This window comes from Triplophysa dalaica, chromosome 12 (genome assembly GCF_015846415.1).
Source record: "Triplophysa dalaica isolate WHDGS20190420 chromosome 12, ASM1584641v1, whole genome shotgun sequence".
NCBI classification, from domain to species: domain Eukaryota; kingdom Metazoa; phylum Chordata; class Actinopteri; order Cypriniformes; family Nemacheilidae; genus Triplophysa; species Triplophysa dalaica.
The window spans coordinates 13,046,614-13,070,433 of NC_079553.1; the positions used below are offsets into that span (position 1 = coordinate 13,046,614).

The 23,820-nt window shown below is 38.1% G+C and overlaps 1 protein-coding gene across 1 annotated transcript in view; it reads right to left on the reverse strand.

Annotated features, from left to right (window-relative positions):
* triob (trio Rho guanine nucleotide exchange factor b) overlaps window positions 1–23,820 on the reverse strand; it is a 123,057-nt gene that overhangs the window by 80,839 nt on the left and 18,398 nt on the right. Inside the window, 1 exon segment of the mRNA XM_056761646.1 lies at window positions 1,165–1,239. Within this exon segment, the coding sequence (XP_056617624.1) occupies window positions 1,165–1,239 (75 nt within the window).

The window sequence follows — 23,820 nt, forward strand, 5'->3', positions numbered from 1 at the left end:
GCTAAATAACAAAATTCTTCCACTCCAAACCTGCGTTAAAAAACACCCACAGCAACAGTTAAAAAGTAACTCAATTCCACTGGAAAGCCGCAGACTTGGCAACACAGACTGACTCACACCAATCCAATATGGCGGACGACCTCCGTATAGCGGCCCATAGAAAAAGATGCTAGTGCAGCATCTAGTCATTTATATATATGCGTGGAACAGTCCCAGTGGGATTGCACTTTGTGAGACACCATTTTCTAGCAGAATGCAAGGATCTGGAGGGCACATACGTCTTTTAGGTTTAAATGTTGTAATAAAAATTCTAAACATGAATCCAGTATTGTTCATGGCATCGAATTCTGAGCTGAATGCCAAAAGAATGTATCATAACTATTGTCATGATCCAGTCTATGTTTCCCCTGTGCATTTTACTTTTATATAACTTCCTGTTCTGTGCCATGTTTTGTAGTTTTCGTGTTAATCTGTGTTTCCCAGGTGTTTCTTTTCATCCTGTGAAGCTTGTTCTTCCCTGTGTATATATATAGCCCTTGTGTTTCGGTTGTGTTTGGTCAGTTGTTGACCTTTCATGTTCTTTGATTTCCTTGTGACATGGTTGGTTTCTTTTGTATTTCTTTTTGTCTTATTTAATAAATTTAAACTGTATGTGGATCCCATCCCCTGCCTAGTTCATGCTGTGTTACAACAATATTACAATGATATCTATTGAAAGTGTTTTTAAATAATACAATAAAGTGGTCAAGTCTATCTTTAATTTTATTAATTATGTGTTCTCTCTTTTCTGGCCAATGAATCACACGAACAATTTGCAACGGGTGCTGAATTGTTTACAATACTATCATGTGTAGCAGGTCTAGTTTAAGATAGATAAAGATATGGTGGGTTATCTGGATCTTAACATAGACTGCATGTCCCCAGTGATGCTTCTCTGCCTCTCAGCTCACATACATGAGAGTGTTAATGACTGTCACTGCAAATAAGCTTCCTCCTGTTAATATTCATTAAAAGTCAAGCCTTTTGATAGGAGGGTTACAAATCACTGAATCGATCAATTGCTACAGAACAGACAGTAGCTAAACAAGTAAAAACCCCAAAATGTTTGAAGATTACACAAGATCAAATCTTTTCTCTACAGAATCAAAGTGCTTGTTGGCTCACCTGATAAGAATGCCACCTTCTCCTTAAGAATGGGCAGAACTTCAATGGCCTTCATGTCTTCATTCCTGTGGAACCCTGGAAGAGTTAAAAGCTGATCAGTCTTCGGCTCACATGACAAACACGCTTATACTCAAACTTGAAAATGCAACATTCATTAACAGATTGGATTCAAGAATCACCATCGCCTGGATACTAAATGAAGCATACTGTACGCCATGTTATCCAACAGAGCACAATTAAGATTTCATGATTTGCCTAAATGTGTTTAAAAGATCTTTGATTGGATGATTTGCTGTTAATAACATATTTACAACTCTGTGGCACAGACTGCACAGTCAGAGATGTTTGCCGGCTCCACGCACAGTCTCCTGCTCAACCCTGATCCTCATTCTCTCTCCCTCTCTCCCCCACCTACTCACCAGATGGCAAGATCTTAATTCATGCACAGCCTGGTCAATGCATGTGCACACGTAACATGCAAATGAACACTCAATGACACCAAAATCTCTCTTGTACAAAAACATGATTGAATATGATTAGATGAAATTGAATTCCTATGTCTTCAACCTATAAACTTCTGTAGTATAATGTTATAGGCCTTTACCACGAAAAAATAATTCGGTCATCATTTAGTCACTCTATGGTCATTCAAAAACTGTATTTGTTTCTTTATTATGTGTAACACAAAATAAGTTATTTTGAGAAATGTCTCAGTGGTTTGTTCATATAATCAAAGTCAATGGGGGTCAAATTCTGTTTGGTCCACAACGTTCCACAAAATATTTTCTTTTGTGTTCGACAGAAGAAAAAACTCATACAGGTTTGTAATGACATGAGGGTAAATAAATGTGAAAGAATTTATATTTTTGCCTGAACTATCCTTTTAAACGCACAGACAGTAAGCTTTAGTCAGTAAGATAATGTCTGTAAAATTACTTTATGTTAATGTGACAAAACCGTATATAGCAGGGGTGTGTTTCACAAACGTCAGTGTATCAAATTCAGCTTATCACAAAAACAAATGACGTTCTCCGTCATTTGAACCCTATTGGTTCTGCAATATATTAAATGATGTAACATAGGTCGAATTCATGTCAGATTACTGTCATTAATAACAAGGATAGTTTTTACTATATACTCCTATTTTTTTCTGCAAACTAAAAGGCAAAGAATGAAATTTGTATATATTTGGAATGTTGGCTAAAGAATTCAATGCATTCAATAGACATAATAGCAATGAAAGAATATAGTCACTTAGTAAAATCTGTGTGTTACGGCTGACAAAACATTTATAATGACTGTTGTTTTCCTGAAGTAAACAAAGCTAAAGCTTGGTAAATGTATTCATGGTTTCTGGGTCAACATATTGTTATTAGACTTTAAAGGCTAATGTATTCAGTTCCCCACCCCAGAAAAAAATCTGTAAACATTTACTCGCCCATACATTGTCTGGCTCTTTTAGTTAGTTATAATGCTTTTACTTGTATTTCTAATTCTTTATACAGAGAAAAATAAGGAAAGGCACAGAGCTGTGTAGAAATATTACATTACTTTACAGATCCTGCTGAACGGCATACAGAGGTTGAGCACATTTCCACACTGCTATTGATTTCATTAGCGTTATGAGCAAGTCAGCAGTAGTCAAGCCTGATTGCCCATCATAACACATTATGTCATTGGGCTAAATTGCCCACTGTTTCCTGGCGTACGGTTAGGGTTGCCTGCAGAGAGATATTGGGGCTGGGGCATGTGCCATTGTAGTATCAGGGGATTTTATGGGCCGTGTTGTATATGTGTGTCATTCTCCTAACTTCAATGACCTCATCACAATCCAATATTCACATAACCGGTACACCGTGTTATATGCGTCACTCCCCTTTTGTAGTGACCTATCATAACACAGTACATATCTCTTACACATACACACAGTGTAAAATGGCACTCCCACAAAAACATAAAAAAAGATGTAGAGATTATCCATTTACCAACATGTTTTAAAGGCCAAGCGTATGCAGCTGAATGCAGCTTTAACGTAAATGTTAAGCGGAAGGACTATTTCTTTACGAAAAATGTCACGTTTCATATTTTAGTGATTTTTGTAATCAATAGAACAGCTATAACATCATTTTGGAGCCCCAAATGTATTGGCAGCCCCCCTGGCAGTCTAATGAGAGGCTTGGGCATCTTTAATTCACACTGCAGCTTCTCCGAGTCTGACATTATAATCGAAAGTGTGCATCTCATCCCCTTTGTGACATTCAGCTCGGATCAGTATTTGTTCTTGATGCAAATAAGAACGTTGAATTCTACCTTGCACAAACACAAAGTGCTTGCAGACGATACCAGCATTTTAAGGGCGCTCAGTTGGGCATTTTTATCTTTACCATTTGTGACCCTGGATCACAATACAAGTAATTTTTTGTAATCGACAAAAATACATTGTATGGGTCAAAATTATCGATTTTTCTTCTATGCCAAGGATCATCACAATATAAAGTAAATATCATGTTCCATGAAGATTTTGTAAATGTCCTGCCTTAAATATATAAAAAAATATTTTTTGTGAGTGGATGGCCTGCAACAGTGTCCCTGATTAACATATTAAAAGGCAATTTTCTGAATATGTAGATTTTTTTGCACTCTTAGATTCCTGAGTTTAAAACAGTTGTATCACAGCCAGATATTGTCCCATTCTAACAACTCATACATCAATATAAATCTTATTTATTCAGCTTTCAGATTATGTTAAAATCTCAATTTCGAAAAATTGACCAATGATTTAGTTGTCCAGTGTCACATTTATGAGAAGAACTCCTCCAGATATGCATTCAAATCATGCTGCCTACTTCCACAATGCAGTTTACATTTCACATCATGCTTTAAAACAAACCAGTTACCAGGTTATTATGAGGTTATTACCAGGTTATTACTATGTTCTTTGTTTACACTATTCAAACAGATGATTCAATGCTGTTAAAGTGCCCATAAAATCCAAATAAAAAATGCAAAAGGTTTTTGTCTTTTAGTATGAATATGTAAGCCTTAAGAAACAATAACTAGTATGATATTTGCCCATATTTCCAGTTTCAGAGGAAATTACATCAATGCACTTAACAAAATGGCAGATTTCAAGGCACTTCAGTGGGTCTTTAAGTAATATCAATAATAGTTATTCAGTCGTCACTAGTTTGAGAAAGAGCATATGACATTATGTGAATGATATGTATTAGTTTGCAGAGAAGCTTTGCCAAACCGCAGTTTAGAAATACACTATAATGGACATAACTTGGACGTCCCCTTCTAATAAACATATTATTGCTATACCATACAAAACCATATTAAAGAATTGTGTTGCAACAGTTTTGAAAGGGCCTACTTCCGTTCTGGAATGACTGTGCCCATGTGTACAAGTCATTGATGGGTTTGGGTGATGAGTGTTTGGCTCAAAGCTGTTCTGCTGGGTTCAGGTCTGGGACCTGTCAAGTTTTTCCACACTAGACTGAATCAATTTCTTTTTAAAACTTGCTTTGTGCACATTGGTATTGTCATGTTGGACTAGAAAAGGCCCTGCCCAAACTGTTGCTGTAAAATAACAAGCACACACTTTTCTAGAATATCATGTGCTTTGTGGCATTAAGATTTGTGCTGACAGAAAAAAATTAAACCTTTTCTTAGGAAGGAAGGTGTTCCAATACTTTTGTCCAAATAGTTTAGTTTGTGTAGCCTGATGGAAGTAAAATGTTCGCCACTGTCCAAATTCCAATACAACAGAACTCTGGGATTAACATCACATCACACAAAGCCGATCTGTTTTAATGAAGAGACACTCTGTTCACAAAACACAAGACTGTCCCACAGACTGAGGGGGTGTTCGTAATATATAACATCTGAATGAAAATAATAATATCAGCAATGCTCCCTAAAATTACCAGGTCCACCAGCCATGAAATACCAGCTGCCAATCAGGAGTTCAGTAATGCATTATTAATGACAAAGTCCTTTCCTTAACAGTTCAGACTAATGAAATTTTTTTTTGTTTTTAATACATTCCAAGTAAACCTATTAACTTTGAGCGCATCTCCTACAAGTGTACTTCTTTATTAAAAGAAGTTCAAATTTAAATTTGATGCGTGTTTTCACAAGAAATTAAACATATTGTAGCCTATCACAAAACCAATGAAAAAACACACACATATTTTATCAAATGTTTTAATAATGCTTCACATTATACCAGTAACTGAAATGGACAGAAAGAAGCAAATCATGATAAATCCTATCGTGATATTACAGGGTCTTTCCAACCCTGCCAAATAAAATCCAATTTAAATCCTGAAGCATCACAACCCATCAAATGAGGTAATACTGGATCTACGACACATTAGTGTGCAAGGACTGAAGCATAACATCTAGAGGAACAATGCCTTCTCTCTTTAACAGGGCAGCAAGAGGTGTTTTATGGGGCACAGAACTGGTCATTAAACTTCTCTTCCCAAAAGTGCCACATTTCCACAATCTCACTCACTCACACTGTCGGTAAGAGAGAGATGAGAGAGGCTGTTGATATGCAGTTCACAGGATAAGTGCCTGACTGTGGACTGATGTTACCCGAGCGATGTGAACTAAAAAGCATTCAAGCAAACAAAAACAAACGACACACAATGAATAAAATAGGTATATAAAAAAGCACTTCATCAGACGACTTGACCACTTAAAGCTAGAACAAAGCACAATTAAGAAAACTTGAGCAGCCCTGGTGAAATTTCCCAACCTTTCCCAATTGAAAAAAAGCAGATGCTGGGTTAGGTAGGTTTTGATGCTGGTTTGACAATCTTAAACCAGCTAAGGACCAGCACACGATCAGCTTAAACCAGCACAAACCAGTAGACCAGCATCAAAACATTCCAAACGACCATATGCTGTTTTTTCAACAGGGATGTTAAGTTCTGGTGAAACACACAGGCAAAACAGGCCTCCGCTTTAATCGCGCAGAGCTGGAAACTTTGGCTCTTGAGTGTCTCTTGGCTGGCGACATTTTCCTTTTTTTGTCTCCTGTCTAAATATAGGCCAGCCTCAGAGGTAAAGATGTGCCACTTTCTCAGCTGTGAGGATTGTGATAAAGCAGGCCAGGCCAGTCCTCGGCCATGCCTCCGTGCACCGAACCTGATTCACATCTCATTCTGTCAATCCTCATCCGTCATCTAAAACCATGGATACACTTGGGGGACTGAGGTGATCTGTAATAGCAGGCAACTGATGGGAGGTCTATGACCAAATGAAGGGTTGCAGGTGAAGATGTCAGTACACGTAAATTACAAGTAAATAAGGAGCAAAGCCTAGTGTAACAATCTCCATAAAAGGGAAGGAAGGAGGAGGGAACCGGAAGTTATTTTAAAACATTTAATAAAGTAATATAACAGCCGGCGGCCCCTCACGGACGACCGCCGGTGAACAACAACACAGTAAAACATAAATACATATACAAACACTTCGGGCCCGGACCTCTCTCTTCGATGGTCCGGTCGCTCGTTCCTTTTATATGCTCCCAATCTCCTACGTGATTCGAGCCCGGTGTGCGCTCAGCTGGTGCTCATTCACAATTACTCACCGGACTTGAACCACGGTCTCGCGCCGCCTACTCTACTACACCTAGATTTGAAGGAGGATTCCTCAAGAAACATTACAGATTTAGAACAATCCATAAAGGCACCACAAAACGTTGTGCACCACACAAATACACAACAGACAATACGAATAGGGATTCAACACTTTATCATTAGTATTCTGCTAGGGGGATATATTGGGATTTGTTATGTGGGTGGGTCGGGGGCTCTGTGAGGAATTTTGAGGGGTCCGTATACAAAGTTTATAATCTTATTAAATTACCAGTCAACTGTAAATTTAGAGAGCCCTCTGCTATGAACAATAACATCATTCTAGATGCCAGCAGTGTACAAAGCTTTCTGTAAAGGCCTGTGCCTTTTGCTTCAGTCAATATCAAATATCTTCTTAAATTAACGTCCACAGAATTGTACGTATGACCTGTGAATTTCCAGTACTTTCTGTCAAATCTTCACACAACATTCACAATGATCGAGATGACCCATTAAAGCAGAGCGAGACCGTCAGCCTAGGTGTCGGGGCTCCACCCTGAACGGCCCAATTTAAAGACTTACACGGGCAGTTCACTAGGATTTGCAAGAAACAGTTGTGTTTTGGATGTTCCCAACACAAGACGCTGGTATTCTGGGATCACAACCTTATCCTCTTTATCGTAATAATCTTTACCATTTATTAATCTCTATATATATAATTTAGTATACTGTATATTTTTGAAGATATATCGAATAATACATTGCTTTTCTATTTTTCTTTTAAGTTATATTTTAAGGGCTTTTGCCTTTATTGGTAGAGGACAGAAAAGAGCAGACATAAAACTGTCAGGCAGAGACAAGGGAGTGGCAAGGGACCGGAGAGACGGGAATCCAACTCATGTCATCATGAGCGCACTGGTCCTACATGCACTTAACCACAGGGCTATTGGCGCTGACACGAATAACAAATTGTTAATACATTACAATATATCAAAGAAATAAGGAATTGTTGCTATTCATATATAAGAAATAAAAGCACTTGGTTCTAATGGAAATGATTATCATTACTACCCTCCTGAAAAAAAACAGAACCCTGCCCATAACACAATAGATAGTTTAATTGGTTTACTAGTCGTAATGCTTGTCTTCACACCAAATTCGAAATAAGCCATTAGCGCAAGAAAATACAAACAGAGTCATGGCAAAGATGCGAATAGATGCAAACTTGAGCCGGGGCGATGTAAATGAGACGATATAAATGGTCAAACAGAATTATCTCCCGAAACACTGATGGAACGTCTGCCAATTCTCTCAATTCGCTTAAATCTCTATTTATCGCTTTAACATTTGCCATAGGCCAACCACACCTTCAATAATCCAATTTTACCCGACATCCAAGGTAAAGACAAAACCCCCGAAGTAATTCTTCATTCTCAATGTAACCACATTATTTACACTTAAAGACCACCAAGTCTAAATCAACAACAGAGTTGCGTGCCAACGATTTATAATACTTTACATTCGTATTTTGGATGATTTCCGTGGATGTGAGAGATGGCCGAGAGCGTGTCTGAGCTACTGCCAGCTCATTTCTCTCACACATCAGCGCTTCTCAATACAGTCTCCACCTCACTTGAGTTATGGATCCCCCGGCTCATTCTCCCGTTTACAGCCTGCATTTCTCCCCCTCTCTATGCCTCTCTACTGGCAACCTTTGCTGACCCATCGCCATATCTCGCTTTTATGGGCCGTGTTCGCAAGTCTTGATTGCTTGTTGCTTTACAACCGGTGGGACTACAAAACCCCACTGAGACTCTTGAGGGGAGAGTCAGGCAAGTTGGGACAGAGTCGCACGATCGCAAACCCCTTAGAAATGACACGAGCGCTAAGCTAAAATCCCCCAAACGTGAATTCATTTCACACTGCCATCTTTGTGATGAATCGACATTTTTCAGTGCTGAATGAACTCGATTTGAGGCTGTTGTAAAGTCATGTTTGATAAGCATGTTAAGCAGCAAAGAAAATGAACAGAAATATATATTTTTAACTGATTTCAATGGAAAACAAATGAGGGTTTATTTATCTGAAAAACACAGTAATAAACTCACACATATCTTTTGTGTTGATTTAAAGATCTAAATAATGTCTTAAACTGTGCTCAGGTTGCAGAGATGTCAAAGTCTGAAATCATAAACTCGAAAGTTTCATATAGAATTCAAAAACAAATGATCTGAGTTATCCACAATTTCATAGCTCAGTGCTCATCTGTCAATAATACTTCTATTGTTTCTTAGAAAAACACAACAGGTCATTTTGCTTTATCAATTCATTGACTAAAGTCAAATTATGATGTAATATAATGTTCCCATACGCCTCAGTAACCTTAAAAACAAACAACCGTCATATTTTAGCCTCTGCACTAGCAAATCACATCCACAAAAGCCCTTGAACTAAGACAAGCAGTAAAGAGTAAGAAATGGGAATACCTGAGAGCGGGATCAGTCTTAATCCTGCCTGAGCGTACTGCCAACAGTGGCTTTGTACAAGTGTTACCATTATACAGGTGCATTAAGAGCTCTCGAAACTACAGAAATCTGCTCCCTGTGTTTCTGGGAAAGAAAAGTGAACTCTGGCAGCTCAGAGGGGAGGTGAAAACAGGAATTTTAACACTAATGGTCTGAAATAAGTGGGTGGCGCCAATGTAATTCAGTTCATTTACCAATACAGCTATTCGCTTCACACCCTCACACGAAACAAGATTTAGCACCGTGACAGTGTGTGTTCAGGAGATCTGAGGCTTGAAGAGAACTTGTTAAAGGTATAGTTTGCCCCAAAACGAAAATTCTTTCATCATTTATTGACCCCTGTGGCTTTCCAAGAGCACAAAGACTTTTTTCTGCAGAGTACAAAAGGAGATATTTTGAAGAATGCTGGTAACAGGGGACCATCAAGTTCCACTGTATGAACATAAAACCGTTGAAACATTCCTCAAAATATCTTCTTTTGAGTTTTCCAGAAGAAAGAGACGCAAACAGGGTTTGAGCGACACGAGGGTGAATGAATGCTGACAGAACTATTTCTTTAATGCACTTGTCATACATCACTGCCAATTTGTGCATGTTTGCTTATTAATCTTTAAGCTACTATGAGTAGCTATGTAACAATGTTATGAAGTACTCATTAAAATAAGATACATTTTTATTAAGAAATAGGGACATGTCTTAAATTCTCCATTATGCGTAAATTTTTGTTAAGTTAAATGTTTGAGGTGCTGAAATCTGTCATGAAATCTTTTCCAAAGATTAAGGAAGAAGACAAAAGTCCTGAGAATTTAAAACAATCTGCCCTCATTCACAACAAACAATACCTGTGTAGAACCTAGACAATAATAAATAAAGCACATTGTAAAGTGTCTCATTCAGGCTTGTGTTTATAGAAACAGAAAATCAGACAAGACACGAAAAGTCATCATGGATTGCGATTTAAAAAAATAAAAATCTTGGTACAATAATGTGATAGTTCTCCCAAGAATGCAAATTCTCTCATTATTAACTCACTCTCAGATTGTTTCAAACCTGTATAGATATCTTCGTCTACTGAACACACAGGAAGATATTTAGAAGAATGTCAGATCTTATCCCCCATTTACTGCCATATTAGGGAAAATAAATACTATGGAAGTCAATGAGGGATGGGATTTGTTGGGTTACTGACAGGCTTCCAAATATCTTCCTTTTTTTAATCAGAACTAGGACAATTTAAAGAGGTTTGAAACAATCAGAGAAAAGATAGAGAGAATTGTACTTTTTAATTACGGTATATTGATTTACAGTACCAGAAATATCATTGTTTATGCATTTATCCCTCAAAAAAACCTCTTCACATTCCAAGCAGATTTTTAACTCCGGTCCCCCAATAGCATTCTCAAGACACATGTGTAAAGAATTCCTTGTTACAACAACATATTTATGCAACGTACCTTTATCTGTCAGATGTCCTTGCCTGTTTCGTACAAAGCCCACATAGAGAAAGCGATATAGCATCGTGAGGCTTGCCATAACTGCAACAAGCAATCAAATGTCCCCATAAATCATATCATTAATATAAAATTGCTGTTTTGATTCCACAGTGCAAACTTTGCATATAACCCACTCATGGTTGTCTTCATAGGAGTCCTGTGCGGTCTGAGGTCACGATGCGCTAAAAGTCCCCAGTCCAAAATAACCAAAGACGGCTGCCGGTCACAGGCAGAGGCAGCTGTCCATCAAAGACTCTGAGAGAGGTTACAATGTGATTGCTCACAGCTACTATTCCATAATGGAAAGCCAGTCTGGCCTTTGATCCTAATCCCCCAAAATCCCCCTGGCCCACTTTAGTACCACTTCAGAATGACACTTCTGCCCCCCTGATCAGGTGATCAGGTATAAACCCAGTGTTGATTATTTATAACCCTTACTGTGTCACGATGGCACTTTGTTTGTCTTTCCACACCCGAACACCCTCATCACATGATGATACAGTTACCCTCCTTCCCAGAAGGGCTGTTGGTGATTGAAAGCCTCACAGTCAGAAAACACTGACCGACTCTTTCTGTCAAAGAAGGCTCATTTGTTTCGCTTGACTTTTTAGCCAAAGGCAAAACATGGAAATTGACTTGAGAGTTTCCCACAACTCAACTCAACTCAACTTTATTTATATAGCGCTTTTTACAATTTTCATTGTTACAAAGCAGCTGTACATGAGACACATTTAATACAAGTATGAATTCTAAAGCAGCCCCCCCGGCCAGGCAGATAGTGCAAAACAATATGCAAACGGTGGTGAGGAACCCAAAACTCCCATCGAGAAAAAAAACCTCAGGGGAACCCAGGCCCAACTAGGGGATTCCAGTTCCCCTCTGGCAAAAGCTGCTGCCTCTGCACAAGCTCATCAGTGCTTGCACAACAAGGCTTAATAAAAATATAAAAATTAAAGATTATCATTAACAATCTAATAGCATTTGAAATGTTGTAGAAAAAAACAAAGTTGTCGCGTCCTTTATCCAGCTCTATCCTCTTAGCACTTGTCAGGTCACCGCTTCCCATTCTCAGCTCTGCCATCAGGTCTGGGCATGAACTGCATCCTGCGGTAACCTTGGAACAAAGAGACAAGACTGGCTGAGAGTAGAGTACTGTTCTGCACTCTTTGATGCAACAAGTACATCATTTGTTGTTGGATGTGTTCCTGGTTCCGGTTGATCTAAATAATGCAGCCTAAATCCTCTGAGGATTAATATTATGGAGGTGTAGTGTATGCAAGATTAAAAAGATGAGTCTTTAGTCTAGATTTAAACTGACAGAGTGTGTCTGCCTCCCGGACCGTGCAGGGAAGAATATTCCAAAGTTTAGGCGCTAGATAAGAAAAGGATCTACCACCTGCACTTGATTTTGAAATGCTAGGTATTACCAACTGACAGGACCCCTTAGAACGTAATGTACGTGGTGGTCTGTAATACAATAGAAGTTCATTCAAATACTGCGGCGCTAGACCATGTAGGGCTTTATAGGTAATAAGCAAGATCTTAAAGTTAATGCGATGCTTTATAGGTAACCAGTGCAAGGTTGACAGAACCGGGGTTATATGCTCATACTTTTTTGTACGTGTAAGAACTCGAGCTGCCGCGTTTTGAACCAGTTGCAGTTTTTGTAATAGGCCCGCAGGGCAACCACCTAGAAGTGCATTACAGTAATCTAGTCTTGATGTCATGAATGCATGAATTAATTTCTCTGCATCTGACAGTGACAGCATATGACGTAATTTAGATATATTCTTAAGATGGAAGAGAGTACTGTCAAATACAACGCCAAGATTCTTAGCTGATGACGAGGATTTTATGGAGCATCCGTCAATCGTTAAGCAGTATTCTTGGTTGTTACGCATAGCAGTTTTCGGTCCAGTAAGTAACACTTCTGTTTTGTCCGAGTTTAGTAGTAACTAAACACAAGACTCTGTGTTTAGAGCCTCTGTGAAACCTCTTGACTGTCAAACAAACAACAGTATCTCTGGATAAACAACTTAAGCACAGAGTCACAAAAGCTCATTCTGAGAGGAAGAACATCAACGGAGCATAAATTTGGGAGAACACCAGGCCATTGACACCACAGAGCGACTCTGATTCTAACAAACCGTCAGCTGCGTTCAAAGGGACGCATTCAAACAACAAACATGTGGATTTTGTTTTTGCTATTCTTTGCGATTTACTTTACAAAGTTCTTCCTGAGGAGTTAAATTGTGTTATTGCTGGTGTGACTGGCCAAAAGTGGAAAGATCTTCTAACTAATAAGGTGGATGATAAATATTCAGCAGTGTTGACTGCTCACACTCGATTTAGAAGAAAACGCTTCAATGCTTTCAAAGAACATCCTAAATCATTTTAATGATGACCGTTAATTAAAAGACTTCGTATTAAACAATTATTAACTGTGTTAGAAATTTCATAATAAAAGACTTGGATCTTTCATAATAAAAGACCTCAAATAAATATATTATCACCAGTAGAAAAGAAGAACCACATCTTAAATGTTTCTTTTAGTAGGAATTGGGATATAACAGCTAGTAAGTTGAGACTTCTGTTTAAATATGGCCCAAAAATTACTTAAAATAAAATATTTTGTTTGTTTATTCCTTCAGGAAACTTAATACAACACAGGTCGTGTGGAGTTTTTAATGCCGCTTTCGCATCCTTTTGAAGCGTGAGAAGAGGCAGTCATAATCTACTTGCAAAACAACACTTTCAAGACATGAAGGTGAATAAATGACAAAATTTTCATTTTTGAGTTAGGTCTAACAAACCAAAAAGTTTGTCCAAAAATGTATATCATCATTTACTTGTCAAATGTCATAGCAAACCTGTTTGACTTTCTTTTTTTCTACACAAGAAGACAGAAAGAACACAAAAGAAGATATTCTGATGAATGTTGAAGAAATTCATATGTCCATTTTTATTCCTTATGAACGCAAATAACAGCAACATCAAGATCAGCACTGTTGTGTAGCTTTTTTTGTTTTGAGAAGATGAAGTAGTCACCCCTTCAGGCTAACACCCAATGATGAGGATGAGGTGTATATTTACATCAGAATTTAAGGAAATTATAACACGGGGAGGATATAACATCACACTAAGGACATATACAGAAAAAGCCACTACAGTTATTTCTCCCCTTCGGCTATTTGTATCTTTTAACATCAAATTGTGTAAATCAAATTACACAAAACCACAAATTCCCTTTGTAGTTCAAACCAGTGTTTGTTGCTGTCTCCTTGCAGCTATGCATTTTCATTTCTCCCTCACTTTTTCATTTGTCCATCCATCACATGCCACCAGTGCTCCTCTCATGTGTGTTCTTGCACATCACAAGCTGCTTCATATTCTTTCAACATACACAGCTGTATATGCACAGAACACGTTTCATTTTATATCTCTCGCTTGTCAGCCATATTTGTAACACGGCCCTAAGGTCATGTCAGCCAATAAGATCAGTGATGGTGTTGAACATGCTGCTGCCCTGGGAGAACAACACGTTACTTCAGCCTGACTGAGCAGCATGTCATTGCCGTGCACTCAGAGAGGTCAGAGGTCACAGAGCATGTGCGCATTGATGTCAAGAGGACAAATATAACAGAACGAAACTTGAGTACAATGAGAGAGCAGAGATGATAGACGATACTGCCCGCTGCACAATATATAACACATATGGCTGGAGGCATTATACAACAATGACAGACCACCAAATGGGAGAAAATGGGAATGCAAACAGATTGTGGTCCCACCTTACAGACACAATGGTCATTTAAATAAAGACATTGCAGCACTCAGAATGGTGGAAAGAAGGATTAAAGTCTCACCTAAAAGTTGAAAAATATAAATAAAAATGTATTTAAATAAAATAAAATAAAATTTTAATAATTCTTACATACAGTACTTTAAAGGTTCTGTGTGTGATATTTAGGAGGATCTATAAATATAATATAATATAATATACATAACTATGTCATCAGAGGTGTTTAAGGACTTTACACAATAAAGAGTTATTACATTTTTTTTATTACCTTAGAATGAGCTATTTCTATCTACACACAATGCGGGTCCCCTTGCATGGAATTTAACATGTATGTTGTTTCTACAGTAGCCCTAAACGGACAAACTATTCCACAGAACGCATTTCCTAAACACGTTATCTCCGTCGGCAAAGAAGTGAAAACATGACAACATAATTCTGTGTTAGCCTCCTCAATGATTCAAAAGGGGGGGGGGGGGTGGAGGAATGAGCTGCTGGTTGCAAATCGCAACATCACCGCTATATGTCGCTAAAATCTCCACATTGCACCTGAAAAACTGCAGCAAGGATGGTAAGATAATTAAGATGTGGGCTTTAAAGGGATTAAAAGTGGAAGAAACTAAGCAAATGTTGTTTTATTCAACACTAATGTCAGTGAATATGAAAGGGTGTTAAATATAAAACCTGTGTGCAACCTACGTCACGTTCATGATGATTCATTCCTAGCAATGACAAAATTTGTTTTGTAAGGATGACTCTTTAGTGCTGGATTTTTCAAGAACTGAGTCTTTCTGCATCAATTTCCCATCTCAAGGGCAAACATTAATGCAATGTATCCTGCCCTTCATAGTTGAACATACACCTCATAAATACAGAGGAGGCTTTCACATCTTCAAAAGTTTCTGGGCTAAGTTCAGTTTAAAAAAATCTAAGGATTGGAATAAATAAGGGTTGACTTGAGGAGGCTTTCACGTCAAACAGTCAAAGCATACTATACATCACCTCAACAGCACAGATGTGGTGTGGCGAAGTGCATTTTTACAATAAATCAGGATCACACTCAGGATTATAGATGTTTAAAAAATCTGTGCATACTTAAACACAAATTTGATAACAAATGTACACAAAAAGGCAGTTGAACAAGCACTTTTAATATTGTCCATGTTCTTATCTTTTGTCAGGATGGTCAGTACATTTTGGCACCGGCACATGGCGAAATGACCTCTGCTGTTAATCACGTCTGTTATAGAGGACGAAGCAGATCACTGCAGTCTGGCATACTTCACTGAGACTGGACAGCTTCATTTCACTACGCTGATCTACGCCTCTGAAATGGCACTATAGTACGGCCAAAATGTGATCGAACACAAGGCACCTCTGAATGTAGTGCATTTTTCTACATCTATTAATACAGTCATTGTGTCACAATCTACATACTGCACGACTCTTTTAAACTTAAAGTGATTGATCATTTCAAAACAAAATGCTCCATCAATGCAAGTCAATGGGTCCTTTGTGCGGATACAGACATTCTTCGAAATATCTTCATTCGTGTTCTGCATAAGAAATTCATACAAGTTTGAAATGACAAGAGGGTGAGTAAATAATGACATGAATTAAATTTTTGAGTAAACAATACCTTTAAACTAACAAATCAACAATAACGGCACCAACACGTCAGAATCCATGATGTTTGGATGAAACATTTTTCTGGTTGCTACCCATATATATTCAGGGGTCTGTGTAAAAATGATTGAAAAAATTCTGCATCTGAAAATTTAGTGAGATAATTTTGTGCGTAGAGTTACAGTACGCAATTTGGGAAAGACTTCGCCAAATATGCAAAAAGAAGCAGGGTTTGGGATGGCATGGTTTTTCTAAGCCAGCTATAGGGTGCTGAACAGATCTATCCAGCTGACTAAAGCCTTAAATCCTGATGCCTCAGCTTCCACAGTATTTTCAACTATAGTTTCACAAGTGAGCAGAGAAAAATGATTGGATGGCTGAGAAATTGTAGGGCGCAGTAATTTTATTCATGAAGCCGCAAGTCCTCAGGCTGTGCACGGAGATATCCTATCGAAACTCACTGTGAATAGATCCTCACTTTCAAATGTCTCTCAAAGACACTCGCAGTCTCTATTCCAAAAACAAACAAAATTTACACCCTACCCAAATTCACATGTATACACAAAATTTCACCAGACAGAACTGCGTTGTCTCCACTTATTGAATTCTCTGTACAACCCCTTCACAACACTCATGTGATATTGATATTATCCACACTCATAGGTCGAACAATTGTTCCTCTTGAGCACGGAGGCTACATTTAATTTCTCTGTTGTTTTCAAAAGCACACCGTGCAAAATCAAAACGATACCTTTAGACATGATACAATAATGGAAAATATTCCATAACAAGGAAACTACAGAGTTTAAATCATTCATGAACTTCGCAATCCTTTGAAACTCAATCAACGCAAAACTTCCTTGTGTTATCCAGAATTCTGAGACTAAAAAAAATAGGACGAGAGAGGAATGTGGCTACTGCGACTAAATTTGGCACCACTGCTCTTATTTTGCTAATTGCAGGTCTTTCAAAATGGGCCTTCATGCAAACATACAGGGCATGACCACAACTGCCCAAGCTCCACCCCAAATCCATCTAAAATACAGACTACAGGCACGGGACATTCCTTTAAAACATAAACCAATGTAGACACCACAATGGCGTTTGAACGTTGCTCACATTTTTTCCTTATTTTTAAGTTCTATTTGAATTCTTTTCTATTTCTATTTACCATTTATTTCACACAACATAAAACAATGAAATGTCCTCCTCTGATGTTGAAAGATTTTGACTTTCCCATTTTTTAGCACCATCGCAGACAGGTGCGCCTCCCAGTAGGTGTCAGTGTGCACTGCATACTGATCCATATTTTAGAGTACAAAACCCACAAATAAACTACACAACCAAAGTAATGGAATATGCAACCAAATCTCTGGAGTGACATCATAGATATAGTAATATGAGTGATATACTGCGGTAACGGTTGTAGACAGAAGAATATTCTACCAGAAAAGAGTCTAAGTTGTGTCACATGCTCTCTAGAGGTTCAACAAACATGACTCGAAATTGAACAACACAAATTCTCAACATCGGTCAGAGAAGCACAGTTTACATCACACTCTGCTAAGTGGCCTGATCTCAGGTTAATCATACCAAAGTCCGTTTACGGAATTCGTGCCACTTGGCGGTCATATTTTTAACACCACTATAATGTTATTTACATCATAGCAAGTAAACAGTTCTATCTGTCAGGAACAGGGAGGAAAGATTGCAGGCAGCCAGGTAGACAAAAATCATTTCTTTAAATAAGTATCCCGCAGTGGGGAAACAGGAACTTAAACAAGGGTTAAACATAAAACACGCCATGAGCTGTATTTTTAGATGGCCCATCATGGCGTGTTTTATGTTTAACCAAAAATAAAACACTGGGAATAATCCAAACAGGAAGAGAAACAGTAAACAAGCATGGCCACAAAACAAGAAACAAGTACAACGCAGCAGCACAGGACAGAAAACACAAGGGCATTAAATAGGGAACCAAATCAAGAGGGGAAAAGGTGTAGGGCGTGAAATAATTAACAATCAATGAGGAATCGAGAGGGCGGGGCCAAGAAGACAACACCGGAGAGAGCGCATGGCAAGCCAAAACCCACAATGCCTTTTCTCTCTCACACAAAACACGTGGGTCTGTCAAGATTCTGCCACAAGACTAAGAAAGCATGATCAAAAGAGGCAGAATCATGACACCTATCTACTTGAATGGGGGAAGGCAGATATTTCAAAAATCACAATTAAACAGAATATTTCCTATCAATAATAAACCATGACATGAAAATATCATAACTTTGGTTTGCTCAGTTTAAATTGTGCAAAAAATCACCCATTTCGAGATCGCTCATCTACTGCGCCTGCGCACAGGCTGGCAAGCGCCTCAACAGAGCCCTACCCCAGAGAATCGTCAGTCTTTTGTGATTGACAGGAAGGCGGGACTTCCATTGCTAGAGCGGCCATATTGAGGGTTGCATTTCTCACCATTCATCATAATGGCAGTGGTGCATCTTGTTCAAATTAATATCTTTGCTCATACTGTTCACGGAAATAACACAGACACAGATGAATTTCCTTTGTTTGTGCAGGAAAACACAGCAAACTATGTGATCTTACAGAACAAGCTAACAGACAGCTACTTGGGGAGCTTTGCTAGCTACTCTCTCTGATTTATACTATTTTCTCTAAAAGATGGATGACTATTGACATCTTCCTAAAATATTTAAAGCCTGTGAGGTTGTTGAGTTACGTGAGGTGAGAATTCAAACTTTCCTGAAACATTTGCCCCTGTTTAGTCTGAGAACATGTAATGTAGGGCTACATGGCCGGAATCCAGGAATAAAAACTAAATTTGCTGTTTTGTTAGCTAAATCTAGTCTACACCGCTTGCATCTCACTGTTGTATATTGGGATGCGCACACATGAAATGCATCACCAGACCTAACCTCACACCGTGTCTACACCGGACGCAAAGTATAAGAATCCATTATAATTGTACATTTTGTCCTCACTAGATGCTACCGGTGTGAGAGTTTACCTCATGAGGCATTAACAGTTTAATTTGAGAAAAGCTTCAGTCAAACACCCACAGAAAAAAACAACCTGTTAAAATAAAAGTCTGGTTTACTCGAAAAACCTGTGACTAACCACATAAAAACCTGTACTATATTTTACTTCAGGAGATTGCAATAAATTAGCTAGTTAAACAACAAAAATGTAAGTAGAAAACACAGAACATTCACTGGTTTATAGTTATACGTTATGCCCTATTTTACAGATTACAGGTTCAAAAACACTGTCGTATTTATGAATTCTACTATAGTTCATGAGTAAATACGGTACTATACCAAAATTGTCTTTTTTCATGTGTGCAATATATTTCACTATTGTAGGCTATACATTTTGGGGAAAATAGACACAGATTTTCACAGGGCCCTAGCGTTCCAATAGCTCAGTTGGTATAGTTATGTGTTACCAGTGCAAAGTTTGACTCCCAGGAAAAAAAACAGATCTAAAAAAAATGTGAATGCACTACAAAGTCACTTTGGATAAAAGCGTCATCAAATGCATAAATGTAAACGAATGTGAATGAAAGTACATGATCATCATCCACGAGGGGATGATAACTTCAGAACTGACACCATGGTTGTAACACTGGAGTTTTAAATATCATCTGATGATATGGTGAATATTTTATTGCAACTCTGGTCTATAGACAACCTTTAATAATCTGTTTATTGACTGAAAGGTGTTCCATTAAGTCCCGACCAGCATCCTAACATCTTCACATGTGACAGTGTGTACAGATGGATGCGCCATGTTTTCAGCTGATTTGCTCTCTGGGGCACATTAAGCTTTGCCAAGACATCGCTGCTGTCTGCTAGGAGTTGGAGCGTCGCCAAAGAAACACCTTTAAGAACAGGTGCCAAGATAAAGGTCTGATTTCAAGAAAACCTTACAGACCCTGAGCCTTCATGCCATTATGTCTAAACCACAACTAAGGAAACTATTTGTTTTATTTCATTGGTTTATTTTTTTATTTGCTTTGAATTCTTAACAGAATTCTTGAATTCTGTAGATTAAGTTTGTTAAGACTCCATGATATGAAATCTAGAACTTCTAGATCTAGGTCCATCTCTGCCAGCTTTGAGGTTATTGAAACTACGTAAACTAAAGTCTTTTGGCTATTTTAAAGAGACAAGCCCCGCCCCCACTTCCTGTTTTCAACAGAAAGAATACAAAGATAGTGCCTATTTCATGTGCTCTTAAATGACCTTCATTATAGAGGTTTTTTTTTGCTAGAACTGTGTGCATGTGGTACTGAGAAAGAGGAAATCATATAGGCAAATTATAACGGTCTCAAACCACACATGCACTGTATCGTACAGGGGTCTGAGGCCTGAGCCAATGAAAACACAGAATCAAGCAAGGACACTTATTGCTGAGGGAACAAGTTACTGATGCTAGACTAAACGCACTGATGTAACTGCAACATCACCGTTTATAACCATAAAGACAACTGTACAAAGAGCAAGAGTTAAACGTTTTAAAGGGACAGTACACCAAAATACAATTCTTTCATCATTTACTTACCCTCATGTCATTACAAACCTGTGTGACTTGTTTTCTTCTACAGAACACAAAAGAAGATCATTTTGAAGAATGTTGGTAACTAAACAATGTTAGACCTAATTGACTTATATAGTATGAACACAAAACCACTGAGACATTTCTCAAAATATCTTCTTTTGTGCAAAGTCTATAATAGTGAATAAATAATTATTTACCCCTTCAAGTAATCATTAAAAAGCACAAAATCTCTAACCAACACTACACACACAAAACATCTATAACAGGGAAATCCAGTATTTAAACCGTTTTTAAAACACGATGCAATTAAATCACAGCACAAGACACAACAAACTGCACAGTCACACCAGGAATCACACAAACATCACTTACAAATCCCAGCAGAGAGGATCTGCAAGGCCATTATTCCTTAACTGAAAAAGTCTTCATCCACGCACACATTCAGCACTGCAGGAAGGCCGAGCGTGATGGGAGCAGCTCGTACTATGCTACAATTCCTCTCCTCCCTTTTCTCTCCCTGCCATCTTCCCTCTCATCCCTTACAGTCAATACATAGGCCCCTGAAAGCAGCTCTGTGACAGAACCCATTATCATCTCAGGGCTCCCCATTGGTCGAGAACTACTCTCAGCGGGACGTGATTGGTTAGTGGGATGGTTGGGGGCAGGGCCGATGAGACAGTGGGGATCTGAGAATAAGAGGCATGGACCCAGCTTGAACGCAATGGATGCTCATAAGAAAAGCATAGGATTTGCGTGAGGTAAGTATTTCTGACACGCTCGTAATTGACATTCTTAAAATATCTCCTTTACTTCACTTGATCATTTCGGTTGGTATTTAAAACTCACAGAGCACAGATGGTCTAATTAAATTTACATTGAACAACTTGAAACTAATCACAATTTAATTGCATTTTACATTAGCCATACAGAAGAAAATATTCAACATGAAGCTTGACAAAACTGCCAAAAAACGTCAATAAAATGTGTCGATGCCCTCAAGTCTTAAAGAGAAGGTTGTGATATTCCACAGTAAGCGTGAATTCCTCGGAGAACAATTATATGGCCTGTTTACGTGGAGTAAACACACTGGAATTAGCCCACACTGTGCTAACTGCAGGCTGCTATACAAACAGCGGGGAAGGCCATTTACATAATGTAATTTCATGCATAAACTGTCCGGTAGGGCTCTTATCTGTAAATATCTCAGTATTTTCTGTCTGCCTTCAGTACGAATCCGGGAAATAGTATCTTATATATAGTGTATATATAGGCTATAGGTATGTGATTGAAATATAATATGATTTAATGCATGACTGGTGAAGCATTCAGTGTGGTGTTGGTGCTGGCAATCTAACACCCTTAAATGAAGAGCCGGTGGACTGACCAAATAATCATCTGAAAATGATGTTCGGATTGAATTATGCAATGTAAATGGATTCTTTTGAGTCGTCGTCTGTGCATTATCAGCGTTGGTTTAATTTCAATCATAAAAGCATTCAAAACGCTTCTGTAAACATCACTGATTATTTCACACGCAAGTCTACACAGCAAACGATTAAATATCTGTCCTTTGACTGACACTAACCTTATGAACATGTTTTCTATTTAAGCTCAAAAAGCATGAACAGTGGCTCTGTACTATGAACAAGTCCTAATTATTAAATAAACGTCTAATCCCAATGATTTGACCTAACCACAATTATTTCAGATAAACACATTGCACACCTTACAAGACAAGAAGGAAGATCTGTAGTATTCCGACATCCACCATTCTTCCTCTGTTACATTGAAAAAAAACATTTCTCCATCATTCAAGCACATCAGCCTATTTTTTGTGTGTTGATCAGTATGTTCAAGGTTATTCTAAACATCATCGTCAGATAACATCATCCTCATATGTCAGTTTAGTTTAGGTTCTAAAGAAAGGCTTTTCTGTTATGATCAAGTTATAGAGGTTTGGTTGTTTACATCATTTCTAGATTGATCAAATAAATCTATATATTTGCACTAAATACATTTTTGGAATGTTTAAAGATATTTCGTATAAACCGCAGGTGACAATTTACGAAAGATTTAATTAAATCACAGTAATGTGTTACAAAAATGAAGCACACAAAAAATGTTTGACAATTCATTATAATGATTGTTAAAGCAACAAAGCCAATTAATCAAAAAACGAATGGTCACAGACGCTACTGTATTTCAGAGGTGTTCTAGAAAAAAGATATTAGGTCAGTTATTTATAAATGCTGAAGGAAATGTCTCCAGCTGGTGTAGTCCAGTCTTTTATTATGTATATTTTCAGTATAGTATAGGTATACTATAGTTTAAAAAAATACATATTTATTTTACACCATGTCCACACGTGACACAATGTGACATCAGTACCTTTTCTATCTAATTTAGAGTTTTTTGTCCATATCTAGTGCAAACCGCAAAACGTGTAAAGCTACCATGAATTATATACTCAATCTTTGTATGCCTCTTGTCACGTCTGGTGTGGACACAGTGTTACTTTCCCTCGTGACTCTATTCCCTATATTTCCTGACTGCGCATCTAGGTAACAGCTCCAGTGGGTGCATATAGAGGCACAGAAACGGCACACTTTCCACTTTACCAAACAGTTGTGACCTTGCCTCAACAGAAAGAAAACGTTTCAAAATCCTTAATTCTCAAAACATTTGCACATTCAGAAACGTATAACCTCAGATGACCCCAAACGTATTTAGCGTTAGGCCACGTTCAACCCTTCAAAACCCATTGCTTTAGATTGGGCACCAAGAGAACTACAAAGGTCTTTTGAGAACATCAAAACATCTTTGTATAGGAGTTCACCTGCTTGAAAGCTGCTCTGGACACAAGCCTACAAGAGCGTTTGGATGTGTATATGTGAGTCTATCTGTTTGAAAGAGGCTATTTATTCCCCGAACGTTTTGTAGAGAGTCTTTGAAACTTGTTCTGGTACAGGCCACGGCTGTGGTGGGACTGATTGGCGGTGACGGGCATGTCCAGTACTTTGGCAGACAGCACAAAGACCACCTCT